The sequence below is a fragment of the Coccidioides immitis genome (genome assembly GCF_000149335.2).
Source record: "Coccidioides immitis RS genomic scaffold supercont3.3, whole genome shotgun sequence".
Lineage (NCBI taxonomy): Eukaryota > Fungi > Ascomycota > Eurotiomycetes > Onygenales > Onygenaceae > Coccidioides > Coccidioides immitis.
This window is the reverse complement of record NW_004504308.1, coordinates 2,826,357-2,848,138: the sequence shown is the minus strand read 5'-3', so window position 1 is coordinate 2,848,138 and position 21,782 is coordinate 2,826,357. Positions and strand designations below refer to the sequence as shown.

Genomic DNA, 21,782 nt, shown 5'->3' with positions numbered 1-21,782 from the left:
ATAATTGTGTTGTTCTTAATATCCAAGGGGGAAGCTGCAGTGGGCTTAAGGTGATCAACTACGAGTGTTAATTGGTAGCCCTGGCGGTTCATTAAAGAGTTGTTGGAAAGGAATTCCCTGCCAGGGCGATTATGGAGGCTTTATTCCGTACAAGATTATTCTCATTTAGTTAACAGGTAATCTATAGTATGGTTTATAGCAACTGGAGGAGCGTTTACATCTCATGTCTCCAGCGATCAGCAGCAAGGCAGGCTCAGACCACCAGTATCTACGAGATATTACCTCCAAGGATCTTTACAGGTTCGTTGATATCATCTATATACAAAGATAAGATTAGAAAATGGCATCCCAGACAATGAGCCCCGTGCATAGTCCGGCGGTGGCCCAAAAGACTACCTGTGCTGTGCTCCTTCTCTCGCTCGCGCGCTTTAGCTCCTGATTTCCACGCCCGACGTTTGAATGAGTGGTGGTCGCATCAGTCACCAATTGATTAATGTAGTCTTCCTGCGTCGCAAGATGGGCAACAAGAGTCTGTTGTAGCGAACTGATTTCCAGTAGGGACTTTTCGGCATTTCTAACAAGAGAGAAAACATTGGTGGTTAGAGACTTTTGCCGTAGCCATAGTAGAAGTAGCTCTTCAATCTCCACAATGATGACGAGGTAGCAGGTAGAGACTTACTGGACCTTACTCAGTGTGTCCTCATAATGCTTCAGCATCGTATCATTCTCCTGCGCAAAAAGCTGCAGCTGCTCCAGCGAAAGCTGCGACTCGATATCCGCCATCATCTCTTTATCCATCGACGGGTCATGCACTCGAATCGGTACCTTGGGCTTCCCCATATCATCTTCCATCATCGTCTGAGATATAATCCCTCCAGCCTGCATCCCACCCGCACCACCCACCATCCCCGAATGCCCGCTCTTATACAAAATACTCTTCTCCTTCTCCTTCGCCCTCTCAATCCTCTTCTCCACCATCGCCATCTGCGCCTCAGCCGCAGCTTCCAGCCTCCGTCGCAGCAACCAAAGCACATTCTCCCTCACCGTCTTGATCGTCTTCTCCGAATCTTCCGCCTCTTCCTCCTCAGGACTCCGAGACATCTCCTCCGGACCATCGCCACCGGCCCATTTCCATATTCTGCTATTAAATTTATATCCGAATTTCTTCCGCAGGAGAGTCGCCTGCGTCTCTTGCCGAAGGGTTTCGGCGGACGCGAGGTTTTCTATAGAGGAGGACAGGTCGCGGAGCAATATGGCGGTAGAGGAATCTATAGAGTCACGCTCTTCGTCGGTTAAGTGCTGGTCTGTCTGTATAGAGGACGAGGATTTGAAGCTTGCGATTGATGTGGAGGACCGGTGAGTATCTCGGCGGGACACTGGAGGACGACGGGGTGCGGTTGAGAGGTAGGCTTGTCGGATTGATTTCAGATACGTCAGAAGAGAGGAGATGTGGGAGTTCTGAGGGAAGAAAGAGAGGGGTTAGCGATGGGCAAAAAAATCCAACTTCGTTTCCCAGAACAACCCTGCGGGACACTGAGGATGTAGACGTACTATTCTGTATGCTTCTTTGAGGAACTCATCTACTGTTTGGTATTTGGCCCGGCGATCTTCAATATTTGGAATTCCAGACACGCCGTGGGACTCGAGGAGTCCATTAACAATTAATGTAATATCCGCCATTGTCATCAGCTCATGATTCTTTTCCCGAGGTTAAGTTGGGAGGTGCAATGGGACTGCTTGTCGACAAGCATCGTGGCCCAGTTCAGATGACGATATGTGGACAAGACACGATGCTGCTTAGTCATCCACTCCGGCCTTCCCAGGGGCTTTCTTGTCTCGTTCTGTTGTTTGATTTCGCGTTTAGCTACAGAGCACAGCCTACAGGAAATATGCCAGGAGGGGTTTGTTCATGCCAACAATGGCTGCTTTGTGTCATCTAAAGGCCACAAGGACACATGTCATGGTTAAGTACAAAAGGAAATTGAAACAATGCAAATCTGGTCGAGACACGTGAGGTTCTTTCTTTTTTCCCAAAACACGATGGCTTCGTCAAAGGGGGATGCCTCAAGAAAACACCTCGCTAATAAATTAAGGCAGAATGGAAGAGTTTCGAACGCTCCAAAGTAATCTAGAAGAGAAAGGGGAGATAAGAAAAGAAAGTACTCGTCAGAATTACACTTCGCTAACCCAAAGCTGCAAGCAACATGTCAGTTTTCCATGTTTATCGTTAAGATAGCCAGGAGCCAGAAAAGACTTACTTCCAGTTTACCCATGTCATTACCCTGCTTCCTTGCAGCCTGTCTCGCCGTTGAAAGAAGCATATCTAGATCGTCCTGGTCGCCCAGGGTCACCATGTCTCCATCATCCCGCATTTTAATCTTCAGCTTAGATTTAAAGCCGAACTTCTCCCGGATTTTTCCTTCGAGAGCACCGAATTCTATAGCGGGTCCAATCATAATGAAACGGGTATCTTGGTCGGCATGGACCTTTACACGGATTTTCTTGATATCTGACCGTCTAGAGTTGGTAGGGCGCCTTCCGGGGGGCGGCGGTACTCCAATCATTTCAAACTGTGTATCACCGATAGAATCATCTTCATAGGCGTCGCTCTCATATCCATCTTCTTCCGGGTAAGATGGTTGTCTGGTATTTCTATAGCGAGGTGTATAAACACTCCTAGGGGCTTCAGAACTCGCATACATGTCGTAGACGGCGCCAGCATCTTCTTCTTCTGATAAGGGAATAAACGTCGAGGTGTTTTGACGGCGGGGTCCTGTGGTCTCGCGATACAAAGGTTGGTTATTTGGATTGCGTGCTTTGACAGGAAATTGCGGTCTTGTTGCTGGTCCTCGTGACTCCGAGGCCGATCGAGTCGGCCCAATTCTTAGCTTGTCGACTGGAGGTGCATCCACCCTGTCTCCATCGTCCATACGTCGTTGAGCGACGGGGAATGGCGGTTCCCGTACAGAGGCGGATCTCAACGGCTTCACGGATAGGTTACCACTCGAGCTGCCGCCGAAGAAGGACTGGGGCTTATCGCTATCAGGAGGCGGCGTTGGGGGAAACATATTCCGGTTTATTGGTGGTTCAGACTGTTGTCGAGTTCTGCCGACCAAGTTCTTCTGTACCAAGTTCGTAGCTGCATATGAGATTGCATCCGGAGGCCTATCGTCTTTCGAAGTATCAAGCGTTCTGGTCCGCTTGATCTCAGAGCCCTGAAATCCAATGAACGCATTTCCGCGGTCTGAGGCGGCGACTAGCCTGGCCTTGCCCAAGTACTCTTTGGTCTTCAAGTTCTTCACTTTCGCATCACTTGGGCGGTAAACAACGCCAACCGGAATGGAGAAAACAGTATAACCCTATTACACACTTCAGCAATGCTCAGATTCAGCTTGAAGTGACATAATCACCTCTGCACTTTCCCTTATCGCTTCGTCGATAACATCGTGATCTGGCTTGAATTTCTCCTTGGATGCGAAATCGAGATCTTGCATCCCCTGTTCGACCTGGTTGAGATAGATATACGATAGTCCTCGATTGAAGAGGACTTCGCAGGAGTACAGCTGAAACTTGAGCCCCAGTTGCTCATAATCGATGGACGTGTTTCCTCTTAGATAAAGTAGGGTATCGTTGAAATTTACCAACGCTTCTTCGAAATCGCCAAGCAGAAAGTTAGAAACACCTTCCTGGAAATACGCAATCGCGAAGTACTTGTCGAGTGCGATGGCTCTCTGATAGAAGTCCACCTAGAAAAGAAGAGAGGTTAGCAAAGAGGCGTCATCGAGGAAAATCGCTTCCAAAATCATACAGCTTTTGCATGCTCTCCCAACGTAGCATAGATCACACCACAGTTGAATAAAATCTTCGATGTATCAGCGATATTCCCGAACGCTTTAAGCGCCTCTTCGAATTCATTGTTGTCGTAGTGGCCAAGGGCTTGGACCCACGTCTCTATTTCCTATTCCGCGGGCATTGCTATCAGCTAAAGTGCATGGAGCAAAAACGACGGCACCCGAATAACCCACCTGTTTCAAGGACATGACGAGATTCTTCTCAAGGCGCGCACAGCGGCACCTTCGAGGGTTCTAGGTTGCCCGAAAACCGAGCTGACGGCCGATGTCCGTCGTATTCCAAGTAATGCGCAATACGTGATGAAAAGCGAATGTATCCTCAGAGCCCAGTAGTACTATCAAGCAAGGGACGAAATTCCGGAAAGGAAAAAAAGTGACAAGCTCTGGCGGGGCAATGAGCAAGTCAAATATGTACGGCCCAATTATAGCACTTCCAATCCGGTTTGGAACCTGTCAATCCACTTTTCTTTTGTCCCCTTCCCTTGGTGCGTGTGATGCACTTTGTGCCCTGCCACTGGTGATATGCAGAAATCTCGCTCGCTCAACTACAGCCAGTAAAAAGACGTGAACTCTTTAGCGTAGGCCGAACAGAACTCGAATGATTCAAAAGAAGCAATCGACTAGTTGGTATTTGCTGGCCCGGAATCACAGTGCGGAGGCGGTGGGCGGCTAGGACCGAGGGGCGTAATTAAAGCGAGGGCGGCGCATCCAGAGGGCGAGAAGACAGAAATAGAAAAAAAAGAAGATGGCAGAGAAGAAGCGGTAATGACCGAGAGAACCCCTATCAAATTACTCGGACATTCCAGTGGCTATGATCAGGTCATCCTTGGGGGTGTGTACCTAGTGGAATCGGGGGCCGGTCGAAGTCAGCCGTGGAGTGAGCCACACATCGGGGGCAAGACTGTCGTTTTCCCTTAAAATTGATAAAGAGCGAGGAGTCCCAGCGTACGCCAGCATCAAACCATCCGCTTATCACACATAGCGTCGCAGAATGCAAGGGTTCATGTTCCAAGACAGATTGGCGGACCGAGACTGGCACCCCCTCATGGGCAAGCCAAGTCTCAAATGCAACACGACCATCGAGTCAGAATTCGCGAATGGCCGGACACCCGGACTCCACAGTCTGGCTTCAGTCCAGTGATGCGCTCCGATTCGCTGTTTTGTTGCAGAAATCACCGCCATGCAGAGCCCATTGGCTCGTGATGGGTGATTGGGGATGGTCAAAGTGGCGTGCAGCTCCTCCCAAGCAGCAAGGAAAACGGGACTCTGGGTGGTTACCAAGGGCTGCTTGACGGGATGCAGCGATGGGCGACCACAGCAGCCTGCACTTCGTGCATCACGCCACATTCAACTCCGGGAGAATGCCTTCGTTATTGGGTGGTGAGTGCGATACCCCTCCATGCTTCTCAGGACCGAAGGGCCGCTGCTCCAACCCCCCCGCGAGAAGAGTCTCGTCCCCTTGGCGAATTCTATGCATAATGAACTGAACAAGATAAATGTGCCAGCAGGAATGGCATTACCTAACGCCAGGTATCAACCTGCAACATTAGTCCTTAATCCTCAGTCTCTGGTGTGAGAAACAAGCGGGAATCTCAAACCGCGGTTGTTTAAGCTGACCACGGAAGATGGAGCTCTGCCTTCCACACGAAGTGACAGGTGTCAGAATTCTATAATACTAATTCCTCGACCCGTCTATTTTGAGGCCAGATCCTTTTCTTTTTTCCCTTACTAGTATTTCATAACAATGTCCTTATCATGATTCATTATCTAGGTAGTGTGTGACAAAGTTTTGTTGCAGCCGGAGAGCGCAATTCTGGAACTCCAACATTGATCAGATCAAGATGGATCAACTAGGGCAGAGTGTGCATTTCGAGAACCAATCGATGCGAGAAACGAAATGCGGATAGGCCCATGTGGTCTAATGTACAGCTCGCACTCGTCGGTAAGGCGAGTCCCATTTGCATCATACCATACCCCTGGAAACCTGCTCCTTGCGTTCCTCCCAAACATTCTTGCCAGAGCACGAACAGACCATTTTATCGTTGTCCCAGACGCCAGCGCTTCGGGCAATCACGCCGACAATGGTGTTCGGATCATCCTCCTTGAATGGTCCCTCTTTATTTTTCGACACAACCATGCTCCTGCCAATCAATTCCCAAACCGCCACAGGACGGTCAAGAAACACATTCCCCTTACCCTCCTCGTCAACGTCCACTGTTCCGAAGATGCCTCTTGGCTCCTCGGCCCCTTGGAGCTTCTGTTTCAGAGCCTCCCATATTCCGCCCGTAGAACTCGGACCTCGGGAGATGTCGCCTGTGTCGCGCACGGTGGCCCAATACTGACCGGGAGATAGCCCGTTGATCGTTAAGTCAACTAGAGTGCGCTTATCGGAAATTTGAACCATCCGCGCAAGGCCTCGTATTGAAATTGGAACGTTTGCGTGAGTTTCTAGTATACAAACCGAGGCGTCTGGCCACGCGGTTAGCATAATCCCTTTGTGACAATAGCATCTGAAAGAAACAACATCCGGCAGCATGACATACTGTTGGACTTTCCGCTTCCACGGAGGATCGCGTCCCGCCCGGTGTTTTGAATCGCTGCTACAATGGCTGAAGGTGCAGCGGTCCCCTCAACTAATACCAGTTGATCTTTCAGGTTCGCCTCGACGCTCCTGATCCCTAAGTATTCATCCCTTAGTAGCGAGTTCGGAGCAGAAGGCCAGGCCGGACGATACCATCGAGCTCATATAAAGGTTTTGAAATATCTTTGATGCAGCTTTCGCAGGTCAAAGGCACTGCAAAAGTCGCCTGGGCCATATCAGTAACCGCATAGCACGAGGAGTAGAGATGGTATGAGCATCATTACCTGGAAAGGTTCAATCATGGCAAGTGGAGAAGGCGAATCTCGCGACCACCGTACTATTGTGCCAAAAGCCGTGATCCCCAAATGTTAATAATAAATACGCGAAGTAACTATGAAATGGACGAAGCAAACCTCCATGGCAGGTAATGCTCGCCTCTGGGTTGTGGTGGGGTCGCTGGACGGGGTTAACTCGCGGTTGTTAGCCCACTCCGAGAATTGATAATCAGCGTCCACACGGCTAATCCAGATCCCGCTCGGTGCTATCCTCTAGAGCTCTCCAGTTTGCCTTCCGAGCCTGACAGAGTCAACATCTGGCAATACGTTAGCTGCATGCCACGCATCGAGTTTCGCAGCAATTAGTGATGCTGCAGCATAATTGTTCCGTGACAATATTAACAGCCCACCGCAGTGAATGCTCTGGGTGAGTAATTAGGAGACCGGGACAATGATAATGCGTTCCGAGTGTTTGGGGAGCCGTGACAGCAGCTGCTTGAAGACAAAGCGGCGGATGGTAGAGGAATCTGCAATTGATCCCAGACAGGCTACAGTCCCTCCTGTCCCACAGTCAGGAAGCTGGGTACAATGTCGTCTGCTCCCAAATCCCGGTGGGTAGAGGATGACGCCGACACCCAAGCATACCTCGAACAGAAAAAGCGCGAGAAGGAAAAGAAGAAACAAGCAAAGGCGGAGAAGCAGCGCCAACTCGAAGAAGCCCAAAGACGAGCTAATCCTCCTACACTTGCCAGCGAGGCGGCGGATGCAAATGGCGCGGCTGAATCTCGAGTACGCGAAGGCAGCGCAGAGCGACCAGTGAAGAGAAGAAGACTGTCGATCGATAGGGGCGATACTCAACGCGTCGTTGCTGAAGATAAACCCGGCGCCCTGCTTCAGTTTCCCGGTTCGGAATGGGGTCCGTGTCGCCATGTAGACAACTATGAGAGACTAAATGCTATTGAAGAGGGATCCTACGGTTGGGTTTCGAGAGCCAAAGAAGTCACTTCGGGAGAGATCGTCGCGATCAAGAAGCTCAAGATGGATAATACGTACGATGGATTCCCGATTACTGGACTCAGAGAGATTCAAACATTACAGGAATCTCGTCATCCGCACATCGTTAGATTGCGAGAAGTCGTGATGGGAGATACTATGGACGAGTAAGCTCCGCAAGTTACTTTTTGGATACTCCCCTTTTATTTGAAAAGCCCAGATACCAGAGTGACATTAACCATTTCCTTTGCAACTACTTCCTATTTTCGCAGCGTATTTTTGGTTATGGACTTCCTGGAGCATGACCTGAAGACCCTCCTCGACGATATGCGCGAACCATTCCTGCCGTCCGAGACGAAGACCCTGTTGCTGCAGATTATGTCTGCGGCTGAGTTCCTTCACTCGCATTGGATTATGCACCGCGACCTAAAGACATCGAACCTTTTAATGAATAATCGCGGCGAAATCAAGCTTGCGGATTTCGGCATGGCTAGATACTATGGTGACCCGCCACCCAAATTGACCCAGTTGGTGGTGACCTTGTGGTATAGATCGCCGGAACTTCTCCTCGGCGCAGAGAAATACGGCCCAGAAATTGATATGTGGAGTATTGGCTGTATATTTGGCGAACTGCTCACTAAAGAACCGCTTCTACAAGGGAAGAATGAAGTTGAGCAGCTATCAGAGGTACATACCGGTCAGATAATTGCCCTTTTTCGTCGTACAGGTTTCTTAACGCTATCAACCAGATATTCAAACTCACCGGCCCTCCCAATTCACAAATCTGGCCCGGCTTCCGCTCCCTACCCAACGCAAAATCCCTCCGCCTTCCACCCTCCTCCACCACCTCCTCGAAGCGCTCCACCAACGTCCCGCTCCTACCCCGCTCCAAGTTTCCATACCTTACCACCGCCGGCCTAACGCTCCTTTCCGACCTCCTGGCGCTCAACCCTGCATCCCGACCTACAGCGAAAGATTGCCTCTCTTACCCTTACTTTCGTGAGGATCCCAAACCAAAACCAAAAGAGATGTTCCCTACGTTCCCATCCAAGGCAGGCATGGAAAAACGAAGGAAGCGAGATACACCCGAGGCGCCCAAGAGAGGCGAAGAGGCGCCGAGTTTGGACTTCGCGAATGTTTTTGGGGGAGGAGGTGGTGCAGAAAGTGGAATGGAGGCTGGAGCAGGCTTTACGCTACGATTGGGCTAGGATGGAATTCATTTTAGTTCCTTTTGTTTTCCCATCTTATCGAATATAGCGTCAAGCGGGGGGCAAGCCCTAGTAGAATATCGTATATGCAACTTGTGGGAATGAGCACTGGGACTTTGTGAGCCTTCCTATCTTCTATGATGTACAGAAATATCTCCCTAGTCTGAAAATAGTGTCCGGCCTGATCGAAGCGAAAAGGAATATTCCCAGGGCTTTCTTACATCATGGCATCCTACGATACACGATACAGTGGCTTAATGTTCTTGAGGACGCTCTCAGCCTACGACGTCGGTGCCAGTTTCTGGATTCCTACGAATGGAGCGAATTAGGTTAGTAGTTAACGACGCTTTTCATCAAGTGGTCAAGATTGGAGAACAGCAACAAGTCTAGATACCGCAAGACATACTATACAAACGATCAAGCCTACCGTAAAGCAACGAGGCTACTTGCAGCAGCAGTTTCTTCCGTGCAGTTTTTGTCAAATGAGGCCCGACCTGCCAGCCTAACCGTACTTGCTACATGTAAACGAACCCGTTTCCATTTACGAGATGATAAGGCTTCCGGAGAAGTACGTGTTGCAAAAGAAACGAATGGTGATACATTATCGATGACACTCACATCATCAAAAGTTACATATATATAACTAGATCGACGTCCAGGGTCTCGACATACTTATATCATCTGCGGAGCCCACATGGAACCCAGGCGTTCCCGCAAAACCGCGCAAACAAAAGGCCAAAAGCCGAGGAAAGGAGATCCTCTCATATGCCTGTTTACGCTTAAAGGCCGGTGTGTACTACGGGCTTGTCGGGAGGAATGGCCGGGGGAAGTCGACTGCATGCACTGACCCTTGTTTCTTTCTCACTCTCTTCATTTCACTAAGATGATGGATGTGTAATATGAATGCAAAAGATTGGAACTTTGCGGTTGGCTCCACAGCTATTCTCGATGCAATGACTGAGAAGCTGATTCGGGAATCCCTGAGGCTATGAGAATCGCCATACTCCAGCAGACTGACGTGAAAGACGCCAGTGCAGAGTCACCGGCGATGCCTGACGGACCGACAGGAAAGGTTGTCAATCATAGAAAATGGTCAATGACGGCTTTGCAGTCAGTCATGGAGAGCGATGAATCGAAAAACGACGTGGTTCAAGAGAATGAACTGTATGCTTTGTCCCTTGGGCTGCGCTTGACTTGCTAAGTTCCATCGCATATGTGAAGCTCTGGCTCGCGCTCTCGAGGAACAGGAGGATAAATTTGGACCTATCCGCACGGTTAGAGAGCTAAACCATGAGCAACTCAAGCTGGAGTTTTTCCTCGCGCAGAAGAACACAGCACTGAAAAGCGGTGCTCGAGATCTGCATGCAAGAAATGAATTGAAAGTTGCAGAAAGCAAAAGTTGCAGAGTCTGCGAGCACGTATGTTGCCTCTCACTAATAATAGGGGGGAGATAATTTCTGAGGTGAAGTCGGCTCGGTCGACCACTAGAAGACGAAGATGCAGTCAAAATTGAGGAGGGATCCCAAGTTGCTGTTGAGATGCTTGGCGATCTTCGGTCTCAATACGAAGTAGTAAGGTGGCTATGGTTATTAAGTACGGAGTAGTTGGTCAACTGTATAATTTCAGATACCGATGAACATCTACTATTCCAACAACCTCCAAATTTCCCGTATGGGAACTGACGTTCCCTTTAAGATGACCGTCAGTTGGCATCTCTGATGCTGGGTAATAACGCCGCCCTCTTGAGGCGGTCAGCAACTCCTTACTCCGACCTAGCTCCTCATGTCACGAGTAGCCAGTTTTGGCCGCCTCAAACATAAACCTCAAATGCAGTCTCGCTCACTTCAAGGCCTGGTTCTGGACAACCGGTAAATGGGAACCCAAGGGAGACATGTCGCGCTTTCGCCGTCTAGGCGGAACGTTCATTTGGTGGAAAACCAGTCAATGCTTGAGGACTTCAAAAAAGCAGAAATGGAACATCAGTGTCCGAGGAAGATTACTGATGACAAGCGTGTCATCTACAGGTCTCGCAGCTTTGGCAAGCCGAAGAATGGCGAGTGGGGAGATCCAGTCTTGTGTGATTTCAGAGAGGCCAGAATTGGACAAGTTCAACAAAGAGGTCCATTTGTCCAGACACATATTTACAGGGCGCCGGATATACCTTTTGAGATGCGATGGGGTTCGCCCGTGGATATATCGAAAGTCGCTACACTTGTAAGTATGTGATATCTTTTATGCAAGGGTTTGATGTTGCTCACTTATGTTAGATCTGGGACCTCTTCCAAGGAAAAACATATGTTTGATAACCTCCTAGATGGAAAAGGGCAATTATGATCCTTTCAAGCACATAGCTCAGATAGTTGTATTACTGGGCCCTCCTCCAAAGAGGAGTTCATGCTGCGCAGTGAGATGACTTGGCAATGCTTTGATGCTGATGGCAGTTTGCTCCGTTTAGTTTATGGGTGGCAATTAAAGCTCACACGGACGTGTATAAAGACAAGTGGAGGGCAGATATGCACGAGAATATATCCAATATTTCGTTGGAGAGCCTTGAGACTCCTTTAGAGGGAACAGAGAAGATATCATTTCTCCGCTTCACCCGGTCCATGCTTAAGTGGCTGCCCGAGGAGCGAAAGACTGCTAGAGAACTTCTTAACGATCCCTGTTTGAATGACCAGCTGGGCTAAAAGCGGGAACTGAAGCGAGCTCTGAAGTCATAGCCGTTTGATGCGCATCCCGGCGACTGCCAGTATCAGGATTTGGACATCCCATCCTCGTGCAAATGGCCGGTGCCAACATGTTTGTCATCCTTGTTGAGAAATCGGATAGAAATCATATCCTTCTGATCGGTGGGGTCATCGTGTAACTTGTGCAGGCGGGTGCCTTTAATCTCCGCGTTCGTGCATCGGGAGTCGTGTTCACGAGTGATCAGTAGCATCTTCTTATTCTCGACAAGACCATGACACATCTTCATTTTTATACTGTTCTGGCAGTATCTGCAGCACTTTCAGCGTTCAACAGTGCAATCCTACAAGTTGTTTCTCATGATCAATTTCTCATTAGAACTGTCATTTAGGGGAATATTGATATTCATCAGGAAGACGAAGGCGGCGCCGCGACCGAAACTAAAAGATGAGACTGAACCAAGGAGGCGCCATGTTTTTGTTTTAAAAGGCCGGTAAACTGCATTTTCAGGAAAACAGAGCAGAGCAATTCGAACAAAGCCTGCAGAAAAGAATGCAGAAATTGCTTGCACCAGACCGACTGGTTTATTGGCTCTATCACTCCGTATTTGGTATCATTTCATACCGCATGCGAAATCTCCGCACATTTGTAATTCTTCTCAATTGGACACGCCCTTTCCCTTCTGTCATTTAGGCTGGAGAAATCATGCATTGAGATGCAGGTTTTCGAACGCACAGATCGCTTGAATTTTGTGGGTCGTGAAACCCCATGCATCTTTGGAGACAAAGAAGAAGATATAACTTAACTGTGGGATAAATTGACTCTGTCCCCGGTAAGATGCAAAGTAGCATTTCCTCCGCATGTGCGACGCCGGAGGAGATCAGATTAAATCAGATGTTCAATGCCAACTGTCGATTGCCGGGTTGGTTGCAATCGCGAGCTCGGGCAAGCCAATCAATCATCACAAGATTAAAATAGGATATTGGATGTGCAGCGAGCCCATTTGTTCGCTACCTGTGAGCGAAATGGATGGGATCCAGTGCCACGTAACCGGGAAATCATGCCACGAAATAGGTAAAAATAATGCACGAGGACCTGAATCCCGGGATGACCGGGGTTGCCCATGATCTGACTTGTTGAAGTATTGCCAGGGGCGGTGCTCCTGAAAGGTTTAATTGAAAAAAAAGAAAAGAAAAGAAAAGAAAAGAGGAACGAGAGAGAGAGGAAGAGAGGACCGGGGCAGGCCGTCATTATGTGACGAACAAGGTTTACTCCCAGCCGCGAGCCAATGGACAGGTTGTTCCTGACGAGACTCCCGCCTTTGTGGCTGAACATGATGCAGAACTCAATTTGAAAGGATCGCGCCGCAAACGTGTTTGAACGATACGAGCGGAGGTCACCGTTCACCGACAGGCTCCAGCAAGCTAGCGAACAGCTGGCAGCACAACGTTAAACAGACCGCCTCGGCTCCCACGCCAGAGATCCATGTCCTTGAGACCGACCGCTCAAGCGGGCTGGAACCCTGCGAAAGACAAAGAAAGAGAAGTCCAGGACACTGTGCGTTCTGGCTCACGTTTCTCAGGCAACAAGGTCGGTTGGCGAGACTTTGCCCCATTGCAGTGCAGATTTTTCCTTTTTTTGAGACACACCGTTTCTTGAGAGGCCTGGCTCTCTGAGCCGCGGCTACGCACGGCGGAGAAGCAGATATTAAGTAAGAAAATTGGACACCTCAGTTTCTGCTGGATCACATGAGGCGTCAGAGATTGAGCTCTTTGGCTGGCGCCGTATCCGTATAGCGGCAGTCGATCCCCGCTGTGGGCTTCTGGGCGTGGCGGGGACTAGATCTCTTTTTTTTGACAGCAAATTTTTTTTGGATGTGGTCTGTGTTGTGGCCGAGAGGCAAAACGTGGCGAATGCAACTCCAGACTCTCCCCTTTCTCCGTGGATGCGAAATAAAAAAACAAAAACGACGACTTGAGCCTGCAAGACGACGATGCGCTGCTTGGAATCGATGACTTGGGGAAAGTCAGTCCAACTCTGCGATCTCTGTGCGGGAGAAATGGAGAAATCGACGAGAGTCGAGACTGTAATCACTCTGTAATCCGTACAGGACGGCGAACAGCGCGGAAAGATTGAAATGAGTAATCAGCCAAGTTGGGAAAACGTGTACTCCGTAACCTACTTCTGATTTACTCCGTACCGAGTACGGGTTACAAGGGGGATTCACGGAGGAATCTGAATGTTCCTATTCCACAGTGGTTCTCGCGCAAGCCTCCGTCAAGTCAAGGAGCTTATTAAAGCGACCTGCCTCCTGCGCTACTCCAGGCCTTATACGGAGTTATGATTGTAGCATTTTGGGACATTCCAGATTCCCTCCTGATTATAAAGAGGTACAGTACTCGATACAAGAGGACTTTGGGATGGAAGTTTTGCTCTGAGTCATCAAGGCGCGAGCCGCAACTGATTTGTCACCGCGGAGATGTCATAATTGCTCGCCAAAACCGGCACGAGCTTGGTAATTCCGATGGAGATTACACGACGCCAAGACGGATAAACAGCACCAAAACGGTAAGGTCTGGACCACACAACCAGCTGTCGGGCTGCACGGAGACCCGGAGGCTCGTTCAAGCTTCTGGTTTCGACTCCCGTGATCCAGGAAACTCGTTTGGGCACCGGGCAGTCGGCGTCTCCAGCAATGCCAGTCCGACCAGCAGGGTCATATGCCCCGGTCTTTTCACGACCAAGAGCCCTGAAATGGGGAAAAAAGTTCGCTTCCACATTTTATGACTTACGGGACTCCCGTACGTGAGTCTTGTTACGAGGAAATACCAAGAGGAGTCCCCAGGCAGACATATTCAGGCCCGGCTCCTCGACCACCCTGGGCGTGCCGCGAGGGCAGGGCGCAGCGGGCAGGACGCGCTTAATTGGACGGGCAGACCATTCGTCCGTATGGCTGGCAGAGTCAATTTTTTTTTTTTCTCTCTTGCTGCTGACTGATCGTTGCTCTGGCCCCGGCGATCGGGACCAAGCTAGCCCAGGCGGTCACGTAACGAAATACATACACGTAACGAGTACATACTCCGTACGGCGGAGTATCTTACTGTACATAGTTTACCATAAGGCTGTCGTCAAGGTTTTCGGAAGTCTCCACCAGCTGGCCTCCGCTCACCGCCAATCGCGTAATTTTACCACAGAAGCCGCCATTCCAGTCGCCGGGCGGATTTCTCATCAACTCGGCGTTTCCTGCCGAGCCACCCGTTTTCTGCCTCCGTCCGTCTGTCTGGCAGTGGAAGAGCTTGGTCCTGGATCCCGGCGCGGATGGATGAAAAGAAGCGTTGTTCGTCCGTATCGTCGTGGACATATAATAATATCGATCGTCTCCCCCCACGCAGCCTGTTCTCTCTCCAGGCATCTTATCTGCTCCCCCAACCAAAGAACTGCAAACATCCAGTACATATATTCTTTGATGATCGTCACACCCTAATCTACCCCAAGGTCCAGCCCAGCTTCACCGACTTGTCCACTTGTGCCTGGCCGCCTCCGTCTGCTGATTGGCCAATCTCACATCAAACCGAGCTAACGCCTGAGTCAAAAAGAATTACCTATCAATTCCTGAGTCACAGGCAACCCAAAGAAAACAAGGTCTTGGGCCGCATATATACAAAGCCTCTTCCTCCCCAATTGCTGAAAGAAACTTTTTTTTCTTTTTTAATTTTCTCCTCACAATGTCGAATCTGAACTCCGATCTCCCAATATCCCCGCCCAGAAAACCAAAGAAAATGAGTATCACACAGACATACTTCCTTGCTCATACCGCCCGCGCGAAGCTCTCGCGCGAGGCTGGTCGGCCGGATCATAACCTCCGGCTGCTTGTCGGCCACGCAAACATGCTCGATCTGCTCATGCTCGAGCTTGCAGAGGCCGAAAAGGAGCAAGAGAGATGGTTCGATCTCTCCGTTCACGGTGCAAACACCGCCTCAGAACAAAACAGACATATCCAGTGGGCCGATATGCCCGTCATCGCCGAACAATCAGAGGATGAGGAGGAGGAGGAGGAGGAGGACGACTGGAACGGCGAGGCTATCTCTGATACGGATTCAGACGACGATTCGGATTATGACGGGGATGATGCTTTCTTCGTCGATGTCACACCAACGCTCGTCTCGACGAACACCGCTGAAACACTCGGCCGTGCATCCCCCACACAATCTCCAAAGGCCTATGCCGTGCACCACGAGCACGTAGACGACGATGAATCCTTCGAGTTCTCCGAGCCCGAGGAAGACGACGAAGAGGACGTCGCCGGTCTCGCGCTTACAAGAACACATTCCCACTCTCAGCAACCCCCAGAGCTACTATCAGACTCTGGAGATGATTCTGAAGACGAAGTCGGTCCTCCATCACCTCCACAGCCCGCATATGACCATTTTCCCGAGACGGAGCCCCATGAAGGGGCTATCCTTGCATCGCGGCTGTACTCACCAACTGCGAAACAACCAACCAAAAAACCATCATCGTCTTCGAAATTACCCGTTTCTCAAGCCGGTCAGTCGGCGTTTCTCGAGGAGGGATACTATATCCCTTCTCAGGCCCGCGACCGTATGATCGAAGCATATTGAGGGGGGAAAAAAAAAAAGGGTCCCTTTATTACAGTACCATACGCCCCCAAATCGAATACTACAGTCCTCTTACCGATTCTTTTCACCCCAGCATTACAAAAAAAAAACAACCCATTATTCATTTTTCAAACAAGCGACGACCTGTTGGTCTTTCGGCGGCGTTATCCATTCCACATTCTTCACGGAGGGAGTTTGTCCTTACAGCCAGCGATCTGGGTTTTTCGATTTCTTCTTGCTCTATATTTTTACCTTGTGAGAGCTTGCTCCGCAGTTCCTCCAATTTTACGTTGTTTTTTTCCCACCCGTCCCAGTCTTATCGAAACGAGATACGATCGAGATAAAAACGACCCGTGCATCATGATCCTGATTGTACTCCCCTTCATATATAATCCCACTTATTTATTATTGAAATCGAGATACCTCATCAGCGTCTGCAGCATTGGATAAAATTGGAGCTTTGGGCATTGCCTTTTTTTTTTGGTTTATTTTGTTATCTTTTTTTTTTATCACGTCTCCCGTTCGCTGGCTTCGATGGGTTTATCTATTTACCTTGCAGACTCCTCCCTCCGACATCTACCTGCGTCTCTTATCTCATTAAAAACACACGCCGCTCTTGAATTATCTGAAAGCAACAGGCAAAAGGAAGCAATTTCCTCCCTTCCGAGCACTTTTTTTTGGCTTGGACGGTCGAGATTTGTTGTATCTAACATGGGTATACACATATAGCTGAAATATTGAAAAAAGCAAAAAAATTATAAAAGAATTTCAATCCAGCCTTCTTTGTGATCAAAAGGTATTATCATCTGGCCAACGTCTACCCACGTGGCGACTCGTCTTTCTCCGATGTGTCAGACATAACTTCACAATTCAGCGCTAAAATACATGGCCTCGGCAGCTGACGAGATGCCTCCAAACATTCACGATAACTAACAGGATCCTTTGCCTTACCAACGTTGGTGTACAGCCGACTATCGAGATAGATCGACATAATATATGCAAAACCGCCTTATCAATCGGCCTTATCATCTTAGACTTGGGAGTTGAATGGTCAGCTCAACTACGGAGTACGTAGTTAGATTATCAGATATAACTCTACGTCTTTTTTTTTTTTTTTTTTTTTTTTTTTTTTTGGCCCCCCCGCCGCCCCGCGTCCTGCTCCAGCAACACTACGACTCCAACAACATTCCAAGGGGGCGGGCAAAAAGAAAGAAAAATATCTCGCCTGAAACCATGATTTCAATATGGACTTACCCCAAAAAGCTCTTCGGAGGATATCGGACCGGTAAGCTAATTGAGTTTTTGACTCAACTCCCCCAGCCCGATACCAGACGATATAACTCCGGAGCAATCCCATTACTGTTGGTGGGAAAAACTCAAAACAAAGGAGTCTCTCGCTTTCTTCTCCTCACAGGCTTTTACGGTACTGCAAATCAAGTCTCCGTTGGTGATATGTATCAGCTCATGAGCACCATTTTTGAAGTCGGGCAACCGTGTTCACATCGTGCATGGTATACGTGTAGCTACCTTGTGGGAGGGCCGCGCGGTTCAGGCAACTGTGGACTTTCGCATGTACTGTACGTACATGCATCCATGGAACTACAAGGGGTGTGCCGCTTGAGCACTGCGCGGCATGTAAACTCCATCTCGGCATCCAAAGTATACATACCTCATCCTACGGAGTGCTCCGTGTACACGTATGTATGTACCTGTTAGTTGGCATAGTTAGGCGGGTACGCGGTTTACATACAAATGACGATGGAGACTTGGACACGGCTCTTCCCTGAAACGAATTCGACCAGGCATTGTCAGGAACAGGGGAAAAAAAAAGGTTGGGGGTTGCCATAACAGTACGGGATAACACCGAGCGAAAAAAAAAAAAAGGCCAGCAAACGAGCTGTTGCAGTGAGAGGTTTCTTGTTTCTTCACTGTATGACGGCATTAACTACATACAAACCCACCCCCAAACAGTCTTGTCCCTGAGCTTTGCCTCCTGAGTTAAAAGCTAGGAGGTCTGGATTCATCAGCAGGCCCTTCCACTGCCTAGGTTGATGACTATCAACCTTGTGCGTTTGACCAGATATGGCGACATAAGTATCCTTGAGCACGGATAAGGAGTAACATCACAGACTCCACCCCTCATGGCCTGACCTTGGACGACAAGATTCCAGAGTTACCATAATCTCCTCTCATTCCATCGTAGCTAATAGTTAAACCGCCAGCTGCAGACCAGACAATTAATAATGCAGATAAAGTAGAGTTTCCCTCGTGCTATTCTCCCCTCACGAACCACCATAAAGTTCCATTTACTCAGAGCGGAGAAAACTCCTCAAAAACACCCCTCACCTTGGAGGAAACAAAATACCGATATTAGTAAAAATAAAAAAGAAAAAGAAAAAAAAACTCCCGACAGCGCCAGTGAACTTCACCGATTTTCCCGTATAATCGGCATCGGGCTTCAGTTAGTGCATACCTGGAATAAAATACCAACTTCGAACCAAAACACCAAAAGCATTAATAAGTGAACCCCGAACGCGACCAGGCTTTCTGGTGGCCAAACATCCTATAAGCAGCTGTCGTCTATTCGAATCCGAGCTTTTACTACTCGCGCCTTCTTCGTATATTAACTCGACAGTTGCCCGCCTCCAGTGTCATTCGGTATTCTCCACCTTTGTCGGATTGCCGTCGCCCGCTCCATCGTGAGGATCTTGTTTAGACGACGGCTTCGGGATCTTGATGGTGATCGTGGTCTCAGGCTTGTATTCGCTCATAGGAGAATGTAAAACGTTAATTTGAGGGACAGGAGTTAGCTCGTCCATAGGATCGCTGGCAAAACTGTGTTCCGACGTCATCGTGCTCATCGGGGTGATCCTTGAACTATCGTCCATGTAATCTTCATCGTCGCCACCAACTTCACCCACAGGCATGCCCCCTGCCTCCGGTAGACCGGTGCCCTGAAGTATGGCGGATGACAAGTTCGGCGACGAGATCTCGGGGTTTGGCATTGTTGTTGTGCTTCTCTGTCCGATGGATTCCGTATCTCCACCAGTGCTTGCTTGACTGGAGATATAATCTCCTGAGGACCGTTTCAAAGCATGCTCTTCATGGAGATCCGTTATGCTACTGGGTGGTGGTCCAATCGCCTCGGCGACCGCAGCGGCTTCTTCGGGCTCCGGCAATCTTGATGTGCTGCTACTTGCGCTGGTTGTGTCGAATAAATGGTCACCCTTGCCCTGACTCAACCGCATGATTTGATTATAACTCCGTCGCGAAGGGTCTGCCAACCTCTTCTGTTTCTTCTTTTCACGCTTCTGGCTTGGCCGAACGACGATAACGGGAATGGGAGATTGCTGAAGACAGTATTTTGAGACCGAGCCAGGAAGGAGGCCCTGCATACCACCGAGGCTGCGGCCTCGTGTTCCGACTATGAGCGCGGCGGGTTCATAAATTTGGATCTATCATGGTTTAGCCAAGAAGATAGCAAGCGGTTCTCAATCTAGGACATCCATACCATCCGTTGTATAATGTCTTGAACCTTGCCCACCGCCAATTCCATAACCAGACTAATTGCTTTTTCATCATGGCTATTCTTTGCAATCACTTGCTCGAATAAATTCTCCGCTTCCTTCCTATATCTTCTGCCTTCCGCGCCGGTATCGCTGGCAATCTTCGAGTCCTTCTCGACGACACGCAAGCAGACAATCTCATCTCCATCGTCTACCAATTCGTCAATGAGCCATTCCAGGGCAAAGTCAGAGTAGTCGTTCTGGTCGGCGCCACACAGGAAGGTTCTGCTTCTCCAAGTGTTCTGGTAGTCTTTATGCTTGTAGTTCAGCGTCAGCGAGAAGTCGGGCGCATCACGGTTGTCGAAAGTGTCAAAGGAGACACCGCGGTTGTAAGAACTGGAGCGTTTATAAGAGGACGTCAGCCCACCGTCAGATCTCGATATCTCAGAGCTCGTCGAATCTGCGGAATGCATCGCGTGGATGCTTCCCTGGCGAGATTCGCTTTTTGGTTTGGGGATGAGATGGTAGAATTCTGCAGTGTAGGAAAAGTGAAAAAAAAAAAAAAAAAGAGAAAAAGAAAATTAGAAGAAAAGGGCCGGATCAAGAGAACTGCAAAAAGTCGACGGGGCCAGAGAGCGGACCAGAAAAGGGCGCATGGAGCTGGGATTCCCGACTGGGGTTGGCGGGGCAAGCAGTCTTGGGGCAAACCGTCCGTCCACACACCCCGAGCCGACACCATTGCGGGGTGGAGACCGTCCCAATCCGGGCACAGTCGCCCTTTAGTCACCAACATCTGGTCTCCCCAACGAGACCGTTTGTCATAAAGCCCAGATGGAAGCAAGATACACACTGGAAAGAGGGCAGTGCATAGAACCAGGGTGGACAGGGCAAAGTGATGGGATCCGTGTGGGGGAGTCTTACCTAGGCGGTGGTGGCGACGGGATCCTTCGCAGAGTCCGCAATCTATCTTTCGTGGACGCCTGCACTCGTTCTCTCAGTCGCGCCTCTGATCCCGCAGTGTTGAACTGGACGGAAGGACGACGCTGTGTCCCATCGGGCCCGGAGAGAGAAGAGCTATCGGTCTGCGAGAGGTTCGTCCCGTCGAGGTACGACGACGGTGCTACGTCGGAGAGCAAGGCGGACGAGCTGGTGTCCGGAGAGGTGGGTGGCGAAGAAATCGACGGCATCGGATTAAGTATCACAGCAGCTCTAGCAGTTGCATATCCCAGGCTCATAGAAGCAAGCTGCAAGTTCCTGTCAATCATCCGGCTAGTTTGAGCATGAGAAGTTACATCACAGGTGTGGCTGAGTCGGAAAGCCAGAAAAACTGAGTAAAACACAACCAGAAGTTACCACAGAGGGGGAAGGGCAAGGAAGGAATTTGCGTGTGCTCTGGACACACACGGAGCCGTGAACTCACCTGTTCGTGTTCTTTCCGCTGTATAGCACCTGGAGGGAGAGTGAAAAGAGACAACCAGCGCAGGTTCAAGTGGGCAGGCTGTATTTAAAAGGGCAAAGAAGAAGCAGTGCAGCTGTGAGAAGTCAAGCACGTTGACCTGTTGACTAGTCCGGTCGCTGCGGCGTCGGGTGAACTAATCCACACCAAAGGTAAATCTATAAGGCCAGTTTCCGGGTCCCAACCCTCTAGTTTACTGCAGAAACTTTTCTTGTACAATAAACTTGTCTTGCCTGAGTGCACTTGTGATTGCGCTGCATAAACCTTTTAATTAAAAAAGAGCTGCTTGGTGGCACGGATTTGGTGACTGGCGGGCTCCCGCTGGGCGCGCCGGCGAGCTAGGCTGTTAGCTCGACACTAGTTGCACCCTCAGCGCTGCCCTACGCATGCTAACGCCACACCAAGATCACATGGTGGTCAATAGGAGATCGATGCTGGTAACTATGCCCTGTGCAGAGAACGCTCTCTTTTTTATCTCTCAAATATGCTCTGGCACTTGGGCCTGGGCACCGGAGCAGTGGACGAATCTAGACTGCTTTGGTCTCCTGGCCTCTGAGAAAACTCAAATCAGTTTGTGGACGAGGTTGGGGTCAATCACCCATGTCGATTAA

The 21,782-nt window shown here is 49.5% G+C and overlaps 9 protein-coding genes across 9 annotated transcripts; 4 read left to right on the top strand and 5 right to left on the bottom strand.

The window, feature by feature from the left end:
* Positions 1-283: 283 nt before the first annotated feature.
* CIMG_07867 (SNARE protein) lies at positions 284-1,730 on the bottom strand. Its single transcript, XM_001240703.2, has 3 exons — positions 1,552-1,730; positions 680-1,458; positions 284-574 (listed from the first exon to the last, which is right to left on the bottom strand). The coding sequence occupies exons 1-3, from the start codon at positions 1,684-1,686 to the stop codon at positions 334-336; spliced, it is 1,155 nt and encodes a 384-aa protein (XP_001240704.2). The 5' UTR covers positions 1,687-1,730; the 3' UTR covers positions 284-333.
* A 442-nt stretch (positions 1,731-2,172) lies between these two features.
* On the bottom strand, positions 2,173-4,040 carry CIMG_07868 (NADPH oxidase regulator NoxR; the record flags this gene model as incomplete). The annotated part of the gene is made up of 5 exons (XM_001240704.1): positions 2,173-2,193; positions 2,259-3,359; positions 3,411-3,746; positions 3,809-3,958; positions 4,026-4,040. 5 exons carry the CDS (start codon positions 4,038-4,040, stop codon positions 2,173-2,175), a joined length of 1,623 nt encoding a protein of 540 aa, XP_001240705.1.
* A 556-nt stretch (positions 4,041-4,596) lies between these two features.
* Positions 4,597-5,143, top strand: CIMG_13291 (uncharacterized protein; the record flags this gene model as incomplete). Its single annotated transcript, XM_001240705.1, has 2 exons — positions 4,597-4,613; positions 4,834-5,143. The coding sequence occupies 2 exons, from the start codon at positions 4,597-4,599 to the stop codon at positions 5,141-5,143; spliced, it is 327 nt and encodes a 108-aa protein (XP_001240706.1).
* A 671-nt stretch (positions 5,144-5,814) lies between these two features.
* CIMG_07870 (superoxide dismutase copper chaperone Lys7) lies at positions 5,815-6,734 on the bottom strand (the record flags this gene model as incomplete). The annotated part of the gene is made up of 4 exons (XM_001240706.2): positions 5,815-6,320; positions 6,395-6,529; positions 6,586-6,658; positions 6,717-6,734. The coding sequence occupies 4 exons, from the start codon at positions 6,732-6,734 to the stop codon at positions 5,815-5,817; spliced, it is 732 nt and encodes a 243-aa protein (XP_001240707.2).
* Positions 6,735-7,025: 291 nt separating this feature from the next.
* Positions 7,026-9,322, top strand: CIMG_07871 (CMGC/CDK protein kinase). Its single transcript, XM_001240707.2, has 3 exons — positions 7,026-7,867; positions 7,973-8,387; positions 8,450-9,322. The coding sequence occupies exons 1-3, from the start codon at positions 7,296-7,298 to the stop codon at positions 8,906-8,908; spliced, it is 1,446 nt and encodes a 481-aa protein (XP_001240708.1). The 5' UTR covers positions 7,026-7,295; the 3' UTR covers positions 8,909-9,322.
* A 1,397-nt stretch (positions 9,323-10,719) lies between these two features.
* CIMG_07872 (protein kinase) lies at positions 10,720-11,608 on the top strand. The gene is made up of 2 exons (XM_001240708.2): positions 10,720-11,122; positions 11,176-11,608. The coding sequence occupies exons 1-2, from the start codon at positions 10,800-10,802 to the stop codon at positions 11,240-11,242; spliced, it is 390 nt and encodes a 129-aa protein (XP_001240709.2). The 5' UTR covers positions 10,720-10,799; the 3' UTR covers positions 11,243-11,608.
* A 2,427-nt stretch (positions 11,609-14,035) lies between these two features.
* CIMG_07874 (uncharacterized protein) lies at positions 14,036-15,005 on the bottom strand (the record flags this gene model as incomplete). The annotated part of the gene is made up of 2 exons (XM_001240710.2): positions 14,036-14,342; positions 14,695-15,005. The coding sequence occupies 2 exons, from the start codon at positions 15,003-15,005 to the stop codon at positions 14,036-14,038; spliced, it is 618 nt and encodes a 205-aa protein (XP_001240711.2).
* A 14-nt stretch (positions 15,006-15,019) lies between these two features.
* CIMG_07875 (uncharacterized protein) lies at positions 15,020-16,968 on the top strand. Its single transcript, XM_001240711.2, has one exon. It carries the CDS (start codon positions 15,319-15,321, stop codon positions 16,210-16,212), a length of 894 nt encoding a protein of 297 aa, XP_001240712.1. The 5' UTR covers positions 15,020-15,318; the 3' UTR covers positions 16,213-16,968.
* Positions 16,969-18,107: 1,139 nt separating this feature from the next.
* Positions 18,108-21,151, bottom strand: CIMG_07877 (universal stress protein family domain-containing protein). The gene is made up of 3 exons (XM_001240713.2): positions 20,637-21,151; positions 19,721-20,111; positions 18,108-19,664 (listed from the first exon to the last, which is right to left on the bottom strand). The coding sequence occupies exons 1-3, from the start codon at positions 20,978-20,980 to the stop codon at positions 18,861-18,863; spliced, it is 1,539 nt and encodes a 512-aa protein (XP_001240714.1). The 5' UTR covers positions 20,981-21,151; the 3' UTR covers positions 18,108-18,860.
* Between the last annotated feature and the right edge of the window lie 631 nt (positions 21,152-21,782).